Consider the following 18549-nt stretch of genomic DNA (forward strand, 5'->3'; position numbering starts at 1 on the left):
CACAAGTGCTCATTGTCATATAGTCTGGCTGCCCATTGTGAGAGACACAAGGGCTCTGCTTTCTGAACCAGTTCTAACTCTGGAATGTGGAGTGCCTAGAAATAGGGTAGTATCCCTTTAAATAGCTTGTGAGCAATCTAATGGTGCCCACCATATTCTGTGATTATGTTTCAGAGGCTTACCTGGAGGAACCCATGTTTGAAAATGTCCTTAATTCTCATCCCAGCCCCGCCACTGATTCACTGTGCAGCCCTGGACAAGTGCATGTGTAAAGGGGGACGTGAATAACAATAGCCCCTTCACAAAGATTGATTAGGTGATGTGGTTAAAGGTGTAACAGTCTGGGTCAGTGCTAACCTTATTATTTTGACAGTTCTGTCATCAGGCCTGGCTCTGTTGTTAAAAGGGACTAAAATGGAATGCTCCAGAACTTTCACTTACCTTCCAGCGGCCATATCTGTCAGCTAAGAGTCCAAAGAGTATACTGAATATCATATAGCCAAAAAACACCATCTAAGAGAGATTAAAACATTGTCTTGGTTAATCAGTAGGGCTTTTTCCACACCTTGTACCTATTATGTGGCACTGCTCTTAAATGTGTGGTTGAACTTAATACACCTGAAACTGAGGGATTAATAACTGTGACTTAAGCCATGTGTATGGTCAGGTTTACCATTCACAGCTTTCCCAAGGTGGCTTAATCCAGACCTGTAGCATCCTCTACTATTTCAATCCTGGGACTGATACTTCGGATAAACTACGACAAATCTTTAAGAGGGAGAGGATGGTCTTGTGATGAAGGCACTGAACTCAGAAGACCTGGATTCTAACCTTGACAGTGCCACATGCTTGTTGTGTGACTTTGGGCTATTCATTTAGTCTTTTTGCCTCAGTTTCCACAATTGTAAAATGATGATAACATGTCCCTCCCTCAAAGGGCTGTTGGGAGATTAAATTCATTAACGTCTGTGATGTGTTCAGATACTGCCCTGTGGAAGAGTCTATAAATAACTAAAATTAGTATATATTAGGTGGCAATTTTCTGAGTACTCATATATCCCTTTTCTCCATAGCATTGAGCATCTTCCGATCTGGTTAAATGTGCATTTAAACTAAACCAAACAGCTCCTTCCCCGGCAATGTTTGCAGACTACAAGCTTAAGGGGTTACAAATGACACATACCGTTGTCACTAAAGCCACCTGCCAGTCGTTAAGTTGCCACTCACAACGGATAAGTGGAGAAACAACAGCTATTAGCATGATCTCCATGGCTTCTACCACCTTCAAGAACAAACATAGACATTTGCAAAGGTCAGTTCCAGTGGCAGCACAGTGAACAATTCCTTTGCATGCCGGGGGGAAAGATCCCAGTCATGCTAGGGCTTGAAATCCAGGTGACCAAAAGTCAAGCCATCCATTTCGAACAGTACACATACACTTTCCAGAACCAACCTGGAGCATTCTGCAGGCAGAGCCGAAGGAATCATGGAACGGGCATCTCCCTCAGCCCCTGATATGGAGTATATCCAGTACCTCTGCAATGCATGCATACCCCCATTGGTTGTATTACTGGGATTCTCAGTCATTCAAAGAACAGTTACTGTGGTACTGGACTCCGAGAATAACAACCATTTACAAGGCCTACTGGAGGACCCAATCTTTGTCTTCTCCAGAAAGTTGTGAACTCTTGGAAACATGGGGGGAGGGGTTCCGAGGGAAGCTTCTCAAATTATTTTTGGGAGGGCTAGAGACTGACAGGGTCCTCTCTCTCTGCCCATGTGTATTAGTGGAGACTGCTCTGTCCTTCACACTCTTGAAAAATCAAGCTACTTCTTTCAGTGTCTAACTATGAATTTAAGAGTTTTAACTCGAGGCACCCACATTTGAAAATCTTGGCTGGGAAGTGCAATTGTACTACATTGATTTAATACATGTGAGCATGTCACCCACTAGTGACTGGTGACAGCAAAGATAAGAGTCTGCTATTTGCTCATAGCTAATGAGATCCCTCTTTTAGCTGAAATTATAACACTTTGGGTGCAGTCACTCTCAGGTCTGAGCCCAGCTGACGACTGTGGTGTTTCTGTGTTTTTCAGGATGGCTTGTTACAAAAAGAAGAAAGGAAAGGGAACTAAGAGTGACAAATGCTGACCCATGTACACCCATGCAATCCCAGTTAAGTCAATGGTGAGTGATAGGTGAGGTCAGAAGTGAGCCTAGAGTCTATGGATTCTGTTTCATATTAATAAGGATACTGTAATAGGATTTTTAGGCTCAAGTTAGTAGACAATGAAAACCTACACCAGTACTGCCCATGACCAGGAAAAGCACTATATGAAACCGCCCAAACCCGATGGTTTCCACAGCCTCTTCCACTGTAAATGTCTTCTGTTCTAAACATCAAAGAGAAAGAGAGTGTTAGAACTGAGACCACCCCTAAGTATGTCCTTGCAAAACAGAAACACTTTTTGTTATTGACAGGAAAGATGTTGGAAACTCCATCAGTGCCAGAGAGCTTCTTTCAACTAAGCAGCTGTAGAATTATATAGATCCCCAAGAGGTCAGGGTTGCTGGGCACTTTAGAGATTCAACAAAATGAGAGAGAGATAAAATCAAGAGATGATAGATAGCCAGTGAGAATACAGAACATACATGGAAGGAAGGACGAGGTCTATCATCCAGTGCTTTTCATATAGTATTCTGAGCTACTGTATGTATTGCTCAGACCAAGGAAGGATGGTTTCGGGTTAGAGAACTGTACTGGGATGCAGGAGCCCTGGGTTCATTTCCCAGCTCTACCACAGATTTCCTGTATGGCCTTGGGCAAGTCTCTTACTCTGGGGCCTCTGTTCCCCAGCTGTACTAGTCAGGATACTTCTACTTTCCCCAGCACAGCAGGCATTTCAGAATGAGAGGAAGCCAGAGCTCACTGCAGCCCAGTAATCCTTATTATTTTAACGGCCCCAGATGACAATTACAAGCTGGCTGCTCTAACCTGTGCTATAGGTCAGGTCAGCCGCTGAAGAGCTTAATGCCAACTTTACTTTTCCATCTTCAGCATAAGCATGACACAGCTGAGGACTGGGCCCTAGCTTTCCTTGCATAAATTGCTTTAAAATAAGCTTAATAGAAAGTGCTAAAATCTACCTTCAAACTATATTAGGGTAAAATTCACTTGCTGAGTTGCTATCACAGAGTAGCATCCAGGGGGCTGGCTATTTATCCCAGCAGAACCTTGCTCATCCCGTATGGAGGTAGTAGGGCTCTCTGTGGGGAAGCCACACCCAACCCCAACCCAGGGCCAGACTGCCCCTCCTTACTGAGATGTGACAACCACCACCCTCAGTCCAGTTTATATGAACCAACCTTTCTTGGGTTCTTGCCTCTCAGTGCCTATTTCCTCCAGGCCAATGGCGTTTGGCACTTCTTTTTGCTGGGCGGCCATCTTCAGCTCTTGTTGGGTTCCCAAAGATGACAATGGAGATTACTTTGATTTCACTTTCCAACCTACAAGATAGTCACAGTCTTAGTAATGAGCCATCAAGTAATTTCCAATGCAAGACTGGTGGTAGTGAGGGCAGTTTAAAGTCTCTTAGTTTCTCAGGATGCTAATCGGAAATGTTAAGGGTTCGCACCTACCTCCTGTTGGTGTGCATTTAAATAAAAAATTAGAAGGGCTGTCATGGACTATTTATTAAAATTGGCAAAGGTCAGTCACCATCCTGGCCTATTCATGAAAAGTCCAATGAAGCTACTAAAAAAGGTAGGATAACACTCATATACCTTTGTGGGGTATCGTGGAGGCTTTTTAATCAACATTTGTAAAGAGATTTGAGATCCTCAAGTGAAAGGTGCTATATGTGCAGAAGTCATTGTCTGAAAGGCACCTAGCATGCTGTGGGTTTGTGTTCACCCAAGGAAAGGAAGGCAAAGAAGGAATCAGGTAACTTAAATGGGAGACTGTATGAATGGTGACTTTCTAACTTTTTTCCTTAGAGTAGTAATAGACTATCTCTTCACAGAGAGACAGAGTGTGTTTCCACCGAAATCTAAATGCTTCACTGAATCAGGTTGATTTCACCAGAATTTTGTTTTGGAAGAAAACTGGAAAAAAGTTCCAACAACATTGAAACAACCTGTTTTCACGTTTTCGTAATGGAACATTTACATTTTTCATTACAAAAGGACTTTTCATTTGAATATATGATTATATTACATATTATGATGCATACAAAACATTTAAAGGGTCAAAACTGACATGAAAACGAAAAACAAAATGCTTCAGAATTTTCCTTCATGGAGAATTTTGAAATTTTCTGCTTTTGCTTTGCTGCAGAACAAAGCCTAATTTAGAAAGCCCCAAATTCCTAGCAAAATGAAATCTCCCTCCTCTGCGCAGTTCTGCTACTCACTCTTAGCAGCAGGGCTTGTTCTGGGGCGGAGGGGGGGGGGGCGGGATGAGCAGGGCAGTTGCCTTAGGTGTCAACTTCCAGGGGGTGCAGTGCCACTGTGATGCTCAGGTTGTTTGTTTTTCTCCTCTGCTGTTTGGAAGGGGAGTGGGGATGCAACAAAAACATTTTCCACCCTGGCTGGCACAAGAGCCACCTCCTGTTTAGGGGAGACTCTTGTGTGACACAAATGAGAGCATCACTCCAGATGAAGTCCCAGTAGGGGCAGGTTCCTCGTTACACACAAGCACTGAGAATATAATAAAGAGGGTTGTGCTGTTGAGTTGGAATTCTGCCTGCTTCTCCGGTTTCCTCAGAAACAGATCCACACTGGGTTTCACATGAGGTACCCAGCAGTGCTGGGGAAAGGACCAGACGCACAACATTAGGGATTGCCATCCTCCTTCTCTGCATTCAATGGGGATTAGCCTGAGCAGCAGCAAAGCAAGCTACCTTAACACTGCCCCCCTCCAGCCACCAGCGGCACCTTCAACCTCCTGCTGAAAGAACAACTTCTCAGGGTGAAGATAGCTGTGGAGGCTGGGATTTGCAAAGACGCCTAAGGGAGTTAGAGCTTAAATCTTCCATGTGTCTGTAAAAAGGGGACAACAATGCCTCCCTCACAGGAATGCTGTGGGGATTACTTCCCATTGGCTAAGCTCTTTTAAAGACATAATGGGCTCTCGAATTGCTAATCATTATTACATCGTGCTTTGAAATTAAGCCCAGCAGGTTGGAACACCCTGCACACATATCAAAAGGGATCGCGCATCTGTGCTCTTAAGCACTCTTTCTTAAGCCCTTCGTACACTGCCTGAGAACAACACTGCCAGTGTATTCTGTGCAACCTAACCCCCCATTATATAACCAGCAAAACACTGCCCCTTGTTGGTGTCGCTCCTCAATGAAAATAACATCATGAGGTTGTTTTGTCCAGCTTCCTCAGTTTTAACCCCCATCTCACATTCTATTGCCTCCGGGGCAGGGGAAACAGGTCCAAACGATTATAATGGAGGCAATCACAGGTCTCCTCTGCTGGCTGGGGAGATGAAGGTTAGTGTTTTCACTAACGCTGCAGGGCTGTGTGCTTGCCTGCATTCGGGATGTGGGTCCAACTCCCAGTGAAGTCAATGGAAGGCTCTCTTTTTGACATCAGTGGGAGTTCGGTTGGGCCCCTGGAGAGTTACGCTAAGAAATTCACTCAGTCACCCTCTCAAACACATTCCTCTTCCAGGGGCAGGACCAATGTGCTGTTTCCCATCCCAGTAGGCCCAGCAAGGGGAGAGAGGCGATGGAGGAGAGAAATGTTGACAGAGAGGGTTGAACACTGAAGGCAAAAATAGATAGAGACCAAAAGGCCAAATCAGAAAAGACAATGGTTTGAAGAGAGTCAGAGAGTTTGAGAGAAAAAAAAATGAACTGTGACATTTTAAAGAGATGTAAAATGTCAGTTATATTAGTTAGAGGGAAACACAAACATTGAAAAAAAATTGAATTCTGGAAGCATTCAAAATTTAGGTCAACACTTTACACTGAGGGACATTTTAAAGGGTTATTAATTGATTAATAGGTGTTTTAGATGACAGAATCTTTGTTATAAATTGTTAAAGAGTCCAACAGGTCAATAAGCTGCTTATTGTATAGCTCAGTGGTTCTCAAACTTTTGTGCTGGTGACCCCTTTCACATAGCAAGCCTCTGAGTGAGACCTCCCTTGTAAATTAAAAATGGTTTTATATATTTAACACCATTATAAATGCTGGAGGCAAAGCAGGGTTTGGGGTGGAGGCTGACAGCTCGGGACTCCCCATGTAATAACCTCGCGACCCGCTGAGTGGTCCCAACTCCCAGTTTGAGAACCACTGGTATAGCTTATAACATCTTCCTTTGAGGTGTTTATAACTGTCCACAACACATACTACTCCTATCGGCAATATGTTTATACTGTCTCCTCCCAGTTCTTAACCGTTTATAAGTGGAAACAATATAAATTGTTACTAAAATGGATTATCTAGAAGAGCCCTTGGAAAGAGAACAGTGCTTCATTCCAGGTTAGAAACGTCTTCTTCACAACGATAAAGGCTAGAGATAAATAAATAACTCTGTCAGTACGTCCTGCCCTAATATTGCTGTGCACTGCTGAAAAGCTGCGGTATGCCAAACCAGAGCTGGCTTCGATGCAGTGAAGTGGTGATTGTTATTAGAGTTCAGAGTAGCAGCCGTGTTAGTCTGTATCTGCAAAAAGAAAAGGAGTACTTGTGGCACCTTAGAGACTGACCAATTTATCTGAGCATAAGCTTTCGTGAGCTACAGCTCACTTCATCGGATGTAGCTCACGAAAGCTTACGCTCATATAAATTTGTTAGTCTCTAAGGTGCCACAAGTCCTCCTTTTCTTATTATTAGAGTGTTTGTGGTGGAGGGTAGCAGTTGGAAGGCAGCTAACTAGATCAGATGAAAGGAGAGAGACACAGGAGGTCTTTTAGCTAGTAAGGGCCCGATCCAAAGCCTGCGGAAGTGAAAGGAAAATCTCTCATTGACTTCAGTGAGCACTGGATGAGGCCCTAATGCCATGCTTTTACTATTTCAAAGACAGGGTGGGTGAGGCAATATCGTTTACTGGACCAACTTCTGCTGGTGAGAGAGACAAGCTTTGGAGCTTACACCGAGCTCTTCTTCAGGTCTGCGAAATGTACTCTCAGTGAGGCTTGGAGCGCCTTTCCCAGATCGGAAGAAGAATTCCATGCAGTTCGAAAGCTTCTCTCTCACCCACAGAAGTTGGTCCAATAAACAAGATTACCTCACCCACCTTGTTGGGCTAATATTCTGGGACCAACACAGCTACTACCCCACTGCATATGCTGATTCAGACAGTTTGATAGTAAGGAGCCCATCAGAATCCTAAATTGAGGGTAGCGCAGAGAAAGCATTTGGCAAATCAATGTTAACAGAAGGCTCTACCTTTTTAGTCACTCTCCAGCGCTCCCACACTGGCTGGATGCTTCACAGTTAAATACACTGATAGATCTTTCGCAGTGCCACTGTGGTGGTCATGAGAAAAAGCCCCTTGCTTCACATCTACAAAGGAGGAGCAGCACCACAGAAATATGCCCTGTATATTCATCTCTCTCTCCATACGGTGTCTTGTGCTGGATGCATCATGAAAGACGCTGTATACTTCAAATGTCTATAGTACTACATGCTATACAACAGCTTTTATGTCTAAAAGAATGGGTGAGCGGAGAGTGACGTTTTTATCCATATGTGAATACTTCTAAGAAATCTTACTACAGCTCTTACTAAAAGTGCAGGCTTGCTCCCCCCAAACATTTCCAAACTTATTTGCCCTGGTACAAGAGCTAGAGTCTTCTGTCCTTCCTAGGGCTGTCTCAAGGGTTAATTGATTAATAATTGTAAGTCACTTTGAAAACACTATGTGCTGTATAAGTGATACATTAATAGCCATCACCACCACAATAATGCACTAGCTAAAGGGAGCAGCCTGAGTGATAAGTTTAGTGGCACAGAGATAACACAGAAAGATTAACTGACCCACAATGAGAACCCTGGCAGGACTTCTCAGCAATGGAGGCAGGTATAGGAAATACATGGCTGCTCACCAGGCCTTTAGATAACGCAGTCTCCGTCACAGCAAAACACACAAACATTCAAATAACCGCACTCCACCTAGACAGGACTTGGTTTTGATTTTTGAGTGAAAGTTTCTTACCTTAGAAAGCTCTCAAACTTGGGGAAATGGCTCTTTCCTCGTTTACAGTTTTAACTATTCTGCCTCTTTTCCTTTTATTGCACTAGCTGCATTGCTGCTTTAGGGGCCAGCTTCCATAACTTACTTTTCTTCCTAGCCGGGGGCACACACATCCCTCTCTAAATCCTTCAGCTCTGGCTTGTCTGGGTTTTAAATGAAGGGTTTCAAAACTTCCTCATTCCTTTCCAAAGTAAGTTGCTGCATTTACGGTATCTTAATAGGTCAATTCACTTTGTGCCTCCAGGAAATGTTTTTAAGGAATTTACACTAAAATATGCAGGTTAATATCCTTGAGCCACACCTCCTCCACGACAACATTTCACCTGTCCTGTCTTAAAAGGGCAACACCAACCCATAATTTCATAGCATTTAAGGCCAGAAGGGACCATTAGATCATCTAATTGGACTACCTGCATATCACAGGCCATTACATTTCACACAGTTACCCCTATATTGAGCTCAATAATTTGGGTTAAATTAAAGCAATTTTAACTCCTCAGGAAACTAAACTATTGTGTTCCACAGGCAGAGAACAGTAGAGACTGAGGTGCCACCTATGCCCAAGGCCTCTGCAGTGTCAGGGAATTGATTCGGTGAGATGTGCCCAGATGATCCCAGCAGGCAAACCAGGCCCCATGCTACAGAAGAAGGTGAAAACTCTCAAGTTTCCTGCCAGTTGCCCTGGAAGAAAATTCCTTCCCGATCCAGAAAATGGCAATCAGTTTGACCCTGAGCATGTGAACAAGGTGCACTGGCCAGGTATAGAGAAAAAGGCCTCCATATACCACCTCAGAGCACTGATTCATCCCATCTGTTGTCCTGTCTCCTCCTCTGGCCAATCCCTCCTGCTTCAGAGGAAGGCAAAAAAACCCCAACCAAACAAAAAAACAAAACCCCAAACCAACCCAACCTAACTCCCTTCCCATGCCCCCACCCTCTGACCCACGCTACTTCTGGCCAATTGTTCATCGGGGGAAAAAATTCTTCCTGACCCCTGCAGGTGACCAACTAAAGCCCTGAAGCCTGAGATGTGGTTATAGTCATCATCACAATGCAAAACTGAAAGTGGCATGAGCATATAGAGCTTCCTGTTCTCTCCATGGCTAATGAAGGAAGGGAATCAATGGGAGAAGTCACAGATTCACAGACTCCCCTCAAACTCTTACACACCGAAACTGATGGGAAGACACCCTTTGTTAAAAGAGAGAGGCCCCTAACCTAATGAATGGGAGTGTGAGATTCCAAATGGTCTCCTCTGAGGCTGGCCTGACGGCCTGACGTCTATTCCCAGATATTTCCAGTTTAATATGAGCACTGTGTTTCACAATGAGGACTTACGAGTTAAGTAAAGGAGGGCAGTTTTCTTTAGGCACCATCTTCTCCCTGTTTAAAATGTGAACACCAGAGCTGAACACCGTGTTATAGTAGTAATCTTACCAAAGCATTTTAACTTCACGCCGCATGGCCTCCGGGGCTCAGGGAGGAATTTGCTCCAGCCCAACACATAACATCCCATAGCGTTATTTTACAACTTCCTTTTAAATGTCCTGTATTGGCCCAGGCTGAACTAGATGGATCAGTAGCAGGATTTGGTGTGCCAAATCCACCATCCTATACCCACTTTGTAAACTGGTTCCAGCAAAATTGAAACGCTTCATGTAAAATCACAGCATTTTGTAGAAATTTCACAATGCCAACTTCCCTGTGTTAATGTGAACAAAACTGGCCACAGTTCTGTGACATTCCCAACCAGTAGAAACTCATAATTTTAGGCCCAGAGATCCAATGTTCAAGCCCTCCCAATGATACATCCAGGAGAATCGTGACAAATAATGTTCTGTTGGAGAACTGAACTTTTGTGGATCTCTAATGCATGGGATGAGCTTTCCTGATCAGTGAGAGTGTATAACCTACACTAACATGGTTGACTTTGTTCCCCTCTAGTGGCTAGGCTATGTATAGAGATTTGTGGGTCTATACCGCCGTTAAACTAACACAGCTAATTCTTTAGCTCAAGCAGTAGAGGCTTGTGCATTTAGATCCAGAGCTCTCCACTGGTGACCCACTTAGCAGCAAGTTTGTACAAACATATGGGAAGGAGTTCAGAGAGATTATTATTATTATTCAGATGCCCAGAGACACTGGGAATAAACTGGCTAATAGAATGTGTGCGTGGGGGTGGGGAGGAGTAGATGAAGCAGCAGTATTGCCTATTAGTATTCCGAATGAAGTGGGGCCAGACCATGCCCAATGAGACACGTGAATGTCACTTCCTGGGAACGTCAGCCATCCAAGAAATAGAGGTGCAAACACACAAAAAATACTCGTGGGGCAGAGAGAGCAGGAGTAAAAATGAATGACTCCTGCAGCTGCCCTGGGAGGGACATCAACGACTGGAAGGTATTAAATACGATGGTGATGAGGGCAATATAAGGGCCAGTACACAATAGTTCAATTATAATAACCTGGTGAGAGATGCATTCCTCTCATCCCTGGCCCCGGTAATGCCTATGGCATGCAGAAGGGGGAAGATGCATCTGGCTCGGCACTTATACGTAAACAGGAATGGAAATGCAAAACAATGAATATTTTGGATAAAGCGAATGAAAATGATACATCTCAATGCCTTTGTTGAATTGGCAGCTGCCTTAAAGACTGAACGAATTCAATCCAGTGATGTGCATGATTGTGTCAGTGATGCGAGAATGAACACTTGGATGGCAGTGGTCTGGATGGCTACGGGTTCATCCATTAATGTAATCAAGGCTTCAGTATAACAAACCGGTGTTAAGGAATGTGGTAACAGAAAGGGGCACTGTGTCGGAGCGCGGGAGGGTCTGCATCATGCCACGCCAGTCTGAGAGTACTCTGGAAATAAAAGATGGTGACGTTAGCAATGATGTGTCAGCCACAAGGCTTTTTTCAGCAACGAACTGCAAAGGAACAAATGCAGCTGGCAGCTTGTGGTTCCCAGTGGAATTGCCAGAAGCGTTTTCTGGCATTCGTTTTTGGAAGTGGTTTTACCACACTGGCGGAGGGTGCTAGATTGCCAACGGTCCAGGCTGTTTCCCCACATGAGAGGTACAGTGTGGGCAGCAGCACATCCAGATTTGCCATCAACGTGTTTTAAGGTTTGCGCTAGCGGGATCACTTCTAGGGAGGAAAGAGGTTTTAACTGCTCAGCTTTGGGATGCAAATTTGAACCAGACTGCCTGAGGCTTGGCAGTTCCTCTGCTCTGGGTGGATCTCAGGAAACTTGCACTATAGCCCTGACAGGAGATGACAACAGTTACCGTGGAAAATGTCAGGAGGTGCTGAGATTTTTTTTGTTTTGTTTTGTTAACCACCTCACGATACTGTGTAGCTCCCATCACCTCGCTACTGCAAACAAACACCATCCAGATCAACGGGATGTACATAAGCCTGGATACACAGGCAACAATTTCTTGCCAAGCTCAGATCATACAGCGCTACCCCCACGTGAGGACTATTTTGTAGGCTGCTAGTCTTGGACCCGGCAAGTCTTAGTGACCACGATCTCAGAGAGAGGACCTCTCTTTACTGTTTTAACAAGGTTTGAACTCGTGCAATGGTAGCTACGTCTGTGCCTGTCTGCACATCGCAAGAGGTCTTCGTTATATCACCCCAAGAGGCACCCAGATATCTATGGAGCCTCAGGCTTTTGAGAGCTTATTCCCAGATGTATATCCTGTGAAGCCCTTACTCAGTCAAAATTCCCCGTGACTCCCATGGGAGTTGTGCCTGTGGCCAGCATTGAGTAAAGAATGAGCAAGGATTTCAGGATTTGTTGCTAAGACCTGCTAGTAAATAATGACCAGCTTTACTGAGCTCAGCCATGACAGGTACACACTAGAACTAGAAACCCCAAAGGCCCGCATTGCTGATCTGCAGCTGGTGTGTCCTTGTATTTGTGTGATTCAAATTTAATGCTTTTCTAAAGTGACAATGTGTGAGAAAGCCTATAATCCAGCGATGTTAAACTCTGGAACAAATAAGATAATAAGCAGTTTGTCGTAGTAAAGGATGTCTTTAAAAGCAAGCATTTTTCTTAAGTTACTTTGAATTGCATTTGTGTGCTATATTAAGAAATGTAATCTTGTACAGGGATTCATCACATGCAGTTGTCTTCTGATCACCCAAGGAATTCATCTGAATCAACCCTTAAATGTTTTCTTAAAAAACAAAAACCGCAAAGCAGGACAGCAAAGGGGGAAAAACACGTGAGAGTTGATGATTAATTTATTTCAAAACAGTACACATCCTCTGTTTTTAATCCAAAGAGTAGACAGATGACTCCTACATATAGGGCCAGATACGCAGCATTGACATCAACGGAGCGATGCACCTGTACACCAGCTGAGGATCTGTGTTCTGTTGCTCCACTGATTTACAGTTTAGCATTGTACAGGTAAAAATGGTCACCTTTTAGATTAAAATTTTTGCTAAATTATGACAGACGGTTAACCCTTCAATGAGAGTAGTGTCTGGTTTGTACCTAGTGCTAGGCCAGCGCAACAATTCCATTTAACTACATAGAATATGAAGCTCACTTGAAGAGGTTTCTGTACTCCACAGTGTAATCTGTTTCAAGGAATGAAAAATATGGTCCAGGAAATAAAGGGTTTTTGCAATGAGTTGTCTCTAGTCTTCTGCAGTTCCATCTATGATAGACTTAAAGCAGAATGGAGAAAACTTATAACCTGTCCCCACGTAGAACTTGTTCTGGAACTCCACCCTGATAGGGGGAAAATAAACACAAAGAGAAGTTTAAGAGGCACCGTAATGTGTTATATGAGTTTGCAAGAGAAGATATGGAGGTGGGGAGAGAGGGAAGAAAGGAACATTTAAAAGTCAAGCAGTGAGGTACAAAAATAGCAGCTCCAGGAAGAGAGAGACCGGCTGCTTAACTAACAGTGGAGGGTCTGTGTCAGAAACATGCACAAGTTTCCAGGAATCTCTACAGCTTTGTGATGTGCATGTGGTCTGGACTGGTGGCTGAGCTAGGGTTTCCCGAGGGCCGCTCTGACATAATGGAAAGGGTCAGGATCAGCAACAGCACCATTGGCAACTACATTTCAAAGGAAGAAGAACCACCCTTGACATATTTGGTTCCCACCTTCCTTGGGTTGGGGGTACAAGGAGGAAAGTAAAGTGTCTGAGAGAGAGTAACAGCTGTGGCTGAAAAAGGAATTCAGAAGAGCCACTGACCATTACAGCTCCTTTCATACATCAGTCTGAAAACACTGCCAGTGAGGGGACAATCACCAGTATCTTTGAAGCAGTGAAAACTAGGCCCTTGTTCCTACACTAAACCTAATATCCGAGAGAGCTTTGATAACCACTGGGGGCAGCCAAGTTCACTCTTTCATGCAGTACAATGGAACCCGACAGCTAGCAAACTTCTCAGGCCCTCCAGCCCCATATCAAGTGATTCCAAGCTTTACAAGCTGGTTTTTGCTCATTGTATTGTGTGGTCAGGGATGGAATGTCACGTGATGCAAAGTAAACAACACAAGCCCTCCAAGAGAACTCCAGGGCCGATGAGTTCTTTTTTTCCCTTGCACTGAATTTGTTTTACACATCAGTCTGGGTTCTTATAAGATCTTAGAAAAGTGTCTGAACCCCTAAGTGCAGGCGGAACAGTGAGTTAACACTAAATCTTCCACCACCAGGAAGGAGTTTACAAAAGAGAGTTACCTTTTCTGTAATGGGTGTTCTTCGAGATGTGCTGCTCATGTCCATTCAACTTAGGTGTGTGTGCTCGCCACATGCACTGATGTTGGGAGTTTTTCCCTCACCACTATCTGTAGGGGACCGGCTCCGGCGTCCCCTGGAGTGGTGCGCACATGCGGTATATAGGGCGCTGCCGGTTCCCCCCACCCTCAGTTCCTTCTTGCCGGAAACTCTGACAGTGGGGAAGGAGGGTGGGTTGTGGAATGGCCATGAACACCACTTCTCGAAGAACACCAGTTACAGAAAAGGTAACTGTCTTTTCTTCTTCGAGTGCTTGCTCATGTCCATTCAACTTAGGTGACTCCCAGCAATACCCTTGGAAGTGAGTAGGAGTTCACAGATGCGTTGATTGCAACAGCGCTCTGCCGAACCCAGCGTCGTCCCTGGCCTGCTGCATGATGGCGTAGTGGGCTGTGAACATGTGCACCGAGGACCATGGCTCGACAGATGTCCTGGATTGGGAAGTGTGCCAGGAAGGCTGCTGAAGATGCCTGCACTCTGGTCGAGTGGGCTCTGACGATCAGCGGTGGAAGGACTCCCGCCAACTCATAGCAGGTCCAAATGCAAGAGGTGATCCAGTTAGAAATCCTCTGCATGGACACCAGGAGGCCCTTCATCCTATCAGCTGTAGAGATGAAAAGCTGAGTCAACTTACAGAAAGCCTTTGTCCGATCTAGGTAGAAAGCCAGAGCCCTTCTTACGTCCAAAGAGTGAAGGTGCCTCTCTTTGCTAATCTCATGGGGCTTAGGGTGGAAGGCCAGAAGGAAAATGTCCTGGCTCATGTGGAAAGTGGACACACCTTGGGAAGGAAGGCTGCGTGCGGCTGGCGCTGAAACTCATCCTTATAGAAGACCATGTAAAGCGGGTCTGAGGTCAGGGCTCGCAGCTTGGAGACTCTCCTTGCCAACATCACTGCCACCAGGAAATCTACCTTCCACGATAGGTGAGACAGGGAGCATGAGGCCAAAGGTTCAAAGGGCAGGCCTGTGAGCCTGGAGAGAACCAAATTGAGATCCCACCGAGGGACCGGGGACCAAACTCAAGGAAAAAGTCTCTCGAGACCTCTGAGGAACCTGATCGTCATGTCATGGGAGAACACCGTCTGCCCCTGGATGGGTGGATGAAAGGTGGAAATGGCTGCCAAATGCACCCTGACAGAGGAGCGTGCCAGACCCTGGTTCCTCAACTGAAGCAGGTAGTCTAAGATCGACTGCACTGAAGAATGTGAAGGGGAGATGCCCCGTTTGGCCACACAGTGAGAGAACCTCGTCCACTTTGCCAGGTAAGTCTGTCTAGTCGAGGGCTTTCTACTCTCGAGGAGGACCTTCTGGACCCCTTCTGAAGAAGGGAGTTCCCCACTTGGGGAGTTCCCCACCTCTGGAAGACCACGTCGGCTACCTCCAGGTGGAGCACCCACTCATGGTGAGAGGAGGAGTCCCTGCTTAGGTGTTCTGCTAGCATGTTCTTGGCACCCAGAAGGTGACACGCTTCTAGATGGATTCCATGGTCGAGCCAGAAGTCCCAAAGATGGAGTGCCTTTGGCAGAGGATCATGCTCCCCCTTGTCTGTTGATGTAGAACATCGAGGCTGTGTTGTCCGTCAGGACTCTGACCACTTTGCCCGACAGGTGAGGCAGGAAGACCGCACAAGCTCTGCGCACTGCCCTGAGCATTTTGACGTTTATGTGTAGCGTCGTTTCCTCTGGGGACTACATACCTTGGGTCTTGGCCCTGAATCGCTCCAGCAGCAGGAATGCCCTGGTATGGGTAGAGTTGAACACTGCTCCGATGAAAGGAGCGGGACCAGGAGTCAGAGTGGGCCCAATGCCGGGAAGCACCTGCATGCAGTGATGCCCTCTTAGGGGATCGGCCACGGTCCAAGGAATGGTGATGGTGATCCCACAACTGGTCCCTGGAGTGGTACTGCGGTCTCAGAGATACCGGGTGCCAGGATCGGTATTTCTGCCGGGGGGCACGTGCCTCCAAAGGTCTGCACCCAATGACCGGCGAGCTGCGCCTCAAGCCTCTCTGCCTGTGCCCAAGGGCTGGGGACCGAATGGTGCTGTGCGGTGTTTGCATTTTGTGGTCAGATGCGTGGCGGCTATGGGAGGGTGAGTGCCGGCGGGATGTCCCCCCACGATGGGGAATGGTGCCCGTTGAGGTGGGGACCGTGGTGGTCCGAACACAGGTTTACCCTGTGACCGGGGAACCGCAGGAGCCGGCGTGGGCGGCACCGGGAGGGACATGATCTCCTGCGCTGCCTGCAGGGCATCTGGCATGGACGGCACCCAGAGCTGACTGAAGCCTCTGCTGCCATCTGAGGTAGCTGGCAGGGAGCAGGTTGGGCTACATCGCTCCACAGGAGCGTGGGCCCAAGATCCTTACGTGGGTGAAGAGTTGCCCGGCTCGGGACCTTGCTCACACCCAGTCTTATTCTTTCCCTTGCGGGAGGTTGGAAACCGGCCTTGCGCCACCTTCTTGGACTTCTTCGTCGAACACTGGCAAACAAATGTCCTGGCCCAGATGGAATTGGGAGACAACCTTAGGGAGGAACTTGGGGTGCGGCTGGAGCTGCACCTTGTCCTTGTGAAATACTGTGTACGGTGGCTCAGAGGTGAGGGCCCTCAGTTTGGACACCCTTTGGCCGAGGTAATGGCAACCAGAAATGCCACCTTCCAGGAAAGGTGGAGGAGAGAACAGGTAGCAGGGGGCTCGAAAGGGGGTCCCATGAGTCTAGAAAGGACCAGGTTAAGGTTCCATGGAGGGACTGTGGGGTGGGAGTACGGGAACACCCTCTCCAACCCCTTAAGGAACCGTCCCACCATTGGGTGGGAAAACAGTGAGCACCCCGAGAACCCTGGGTGGAAGACGGAGATGGCCACCAGGTGCACTCTGAGTGAGGACGGGACTAGCCCTTGCTGCTTGAGGTGCAGGAGGTACTCCAGAATGGCCTGCACCGGGGCCTGGCCCGGCTGCACCTGTCAGAGTTCACACCAAAACGAGAACCTTTTCCACATGGCCATATAGGCCGCTCTGGTAGACGGCTTTCTACTGCCAAGCAGAATCTGCTGCACAGGAAGGGAGCACTGGCTCTCCAGGACATTTAACCACGGAGCCTCCACACCATCAGGTGCAGTGACTGCAGGTTCCGGTGTAGGGGCAGGACTACTGGGGCCTCCACCGACAGCTCTAGGAGCGATGTGTACCAGTGTTGGCAGGCCCAGGCTGGGGCAATGAGGATCACCACCGCCCTGTCCGTGCACACCTTGAGCAGGACCTTGTGCATCAAGAGGAGTTGGGGGAAGGCATACATCAAGCCCCCTTCTCCACGGGATTGCAAACGCGTCCACGAGTGAGCCCGGGCTGCAGCCCTGGAACGAGCAGAACCGCGGGCACTGGGCGTTGGCCCTGGTGGCAAACAGATCTACCCGGGGAAACCCGCACCTGCGGAAGAGAGAAAGCACGACATCCACCCTGAGCGTCCACTCGTGCATGTGGTACGACCTGCTGAGGGAGTCCGCCAGCTCATTCCGCACCCCTGGGAGATAGGACGTGTCGAGGTCAATTGCATGGGCTATGCAAAGGTCCCAGAGGAGGAGAGCCTCGTGACAGAGTGTCAAGGAACGAGCCCCACCCTGCTTGGTTATATAAAACAGGCAGCACCTGGCTGTTGTCGTTGGAAACTGGTGCAGGGAGGCCACTGCCTGTTGGATAGTCTGGAATCAGGATACCGGAAGGCTTGCCCTGGCCTGCACTGCGTACAGGACCACCCCTATGAATTCCACTCTCTGCGTGGGTACAAGCGGGACTTGGGGATGTTGACAAGGAGCCCCAGTTCGTGGAACAATCTCAGGGCCACCTCCACATGGCCCCACACCTCCACCTCGGATCGGCCCGCCAGGAGCCAGTCATCGAAGTACGGGTACACCCAGATGCTCTGCCTCCGTAAGAAGGCCGCCACCACCGCCATGCACTTCATGAACACCCTTGGGGCCGCGGCTAGACTGAACGGGAGAACCGTAAACTAATAATGCTCTCGGCCCAAGCGTAGGAACCGCTGATGTGCTGGGAAGATGGTGATATGAAAAGAGAAAAGGAGTACTTGTGGCACCTTAGAGACTAACCAATTTATTTGAGCATAAGCTTTCGTGAGCTACAGCTCACTTCATCAGATGCATGCTGTGGCTGTAGCTCACGAAAGCTTATGCTCAAATAAATTGGTTAGTCTCTAAGGTGCCACAAGTCCTCCTTTTCTTTTTGCGAATACAGACTAACACGGCTGTTACTCTGAAACCAGTGATATGAAAGTACGTGTCCTTCATGTCAAGGGCAGTGTACCAGTCCCCTGGATCCAGGGAAGGGATGATGGTGCCCAGAGAGACCATGCGGAACTGGGTCTTGATCAGGAATTTGTTGACCCCGTGCAGATCTAGGATTGGGCGAAGGCCCCCTTTGGCCTTGGGGATGAGGAAGTACCGGGAGTAGAACCCTTTTCCCCTTAGGCCGTGAGGCACCGCCTCTACCGCCCTCGCCTCTAGCAGCAAGCAGACTTCCTCCTCTAGGAGATGCTCATGAGAGGGG

At 47.2% G+C, this 18549-nt stretch overlaps 2 protein-coding genes across 11 annotated transcripts in view; both read right to left on the reverse strand.

Moving 5' to 3' along the window:
- Nucleotides 1-9658, reverse strand: part of SVOPL (SVOP like) — a 49571-nt gene extending 39913 nt beyond the window's left edge. For 3 of the 5 annotated variants that reach the window (XR_012156086.2, XR_012156087.2, XM_073322774.2), the window contains exons 1-5: nucleotides 8177-8446; nucleotides 3368-3508; nucleotides 2303-2394; nucleotides 1184-1282; nucleotides 442-513 (exon numbers count right to left, since the gene is read on the reverse strand). Coding sequence is in view for 1 of the 5 variants with exons in the window: in XM_073322774.2 (XP_073178875.1) it covers nucleotides 442-513; nucleotides 1184-1282; nucleotides 2303-2394; nucleotides 3368-3446 (342 nt within the window). In the remaining 4 variants the exon portion in view is untranslated. Of the gene's footprint in view, nucleotides 1-441; nucleotides 514-1183; nucleotides 1283-2302; nucleotides 2395-3367; nucleotides 3509-8176; nucleotides 8447-9553 lie in introns of those variants that run through there. The other 2 variants (XR_012156089.2, XR_012156090.2) reach the window with 2 other exon arrangements.
- A 2799-nt stretch (nucleotides 9659-12457) lies between these two features.
- The window catches only part of ATP6V0A4 (ATPase H+ transporting V0 subunit a4), a 59084-nt gene continuing 52992 nt past the window's right edge, over nucleotides 12458-18549 (reverse strand). For all 6 annotated transcript variants that reach the window (XM_073322826.1, XM_073322839.1, XM_073322800.1 and 3 more), the window contains one exon: nucleotides 12458-12971. In XM_073322826.1, the coding sequence (XP_073178927.1) occupies nucleotides 12878-12971 (94 nt within the window). In that variant the 3' untranslated portion in view covers nucleotides 12458-12877. The remainder of the gene's footprint in view (nucleotides 12972-18549) is intronic.

This window comes from Lepidochelys kempii, chromosome 1, assembly GCF_965140285.1.
Source record: "Lepidochelys kempii isolate rLepKem1 chromosome 1, rLepKem1.hap1, whole genome shotgun sequence".
In the NCBI taxonomy this organism is placed as follows: Eukaryota; Metazoa; Chordata; order Testudines; family Cheloniidae; genus Lepidochelys; species Lepidochelys kempii.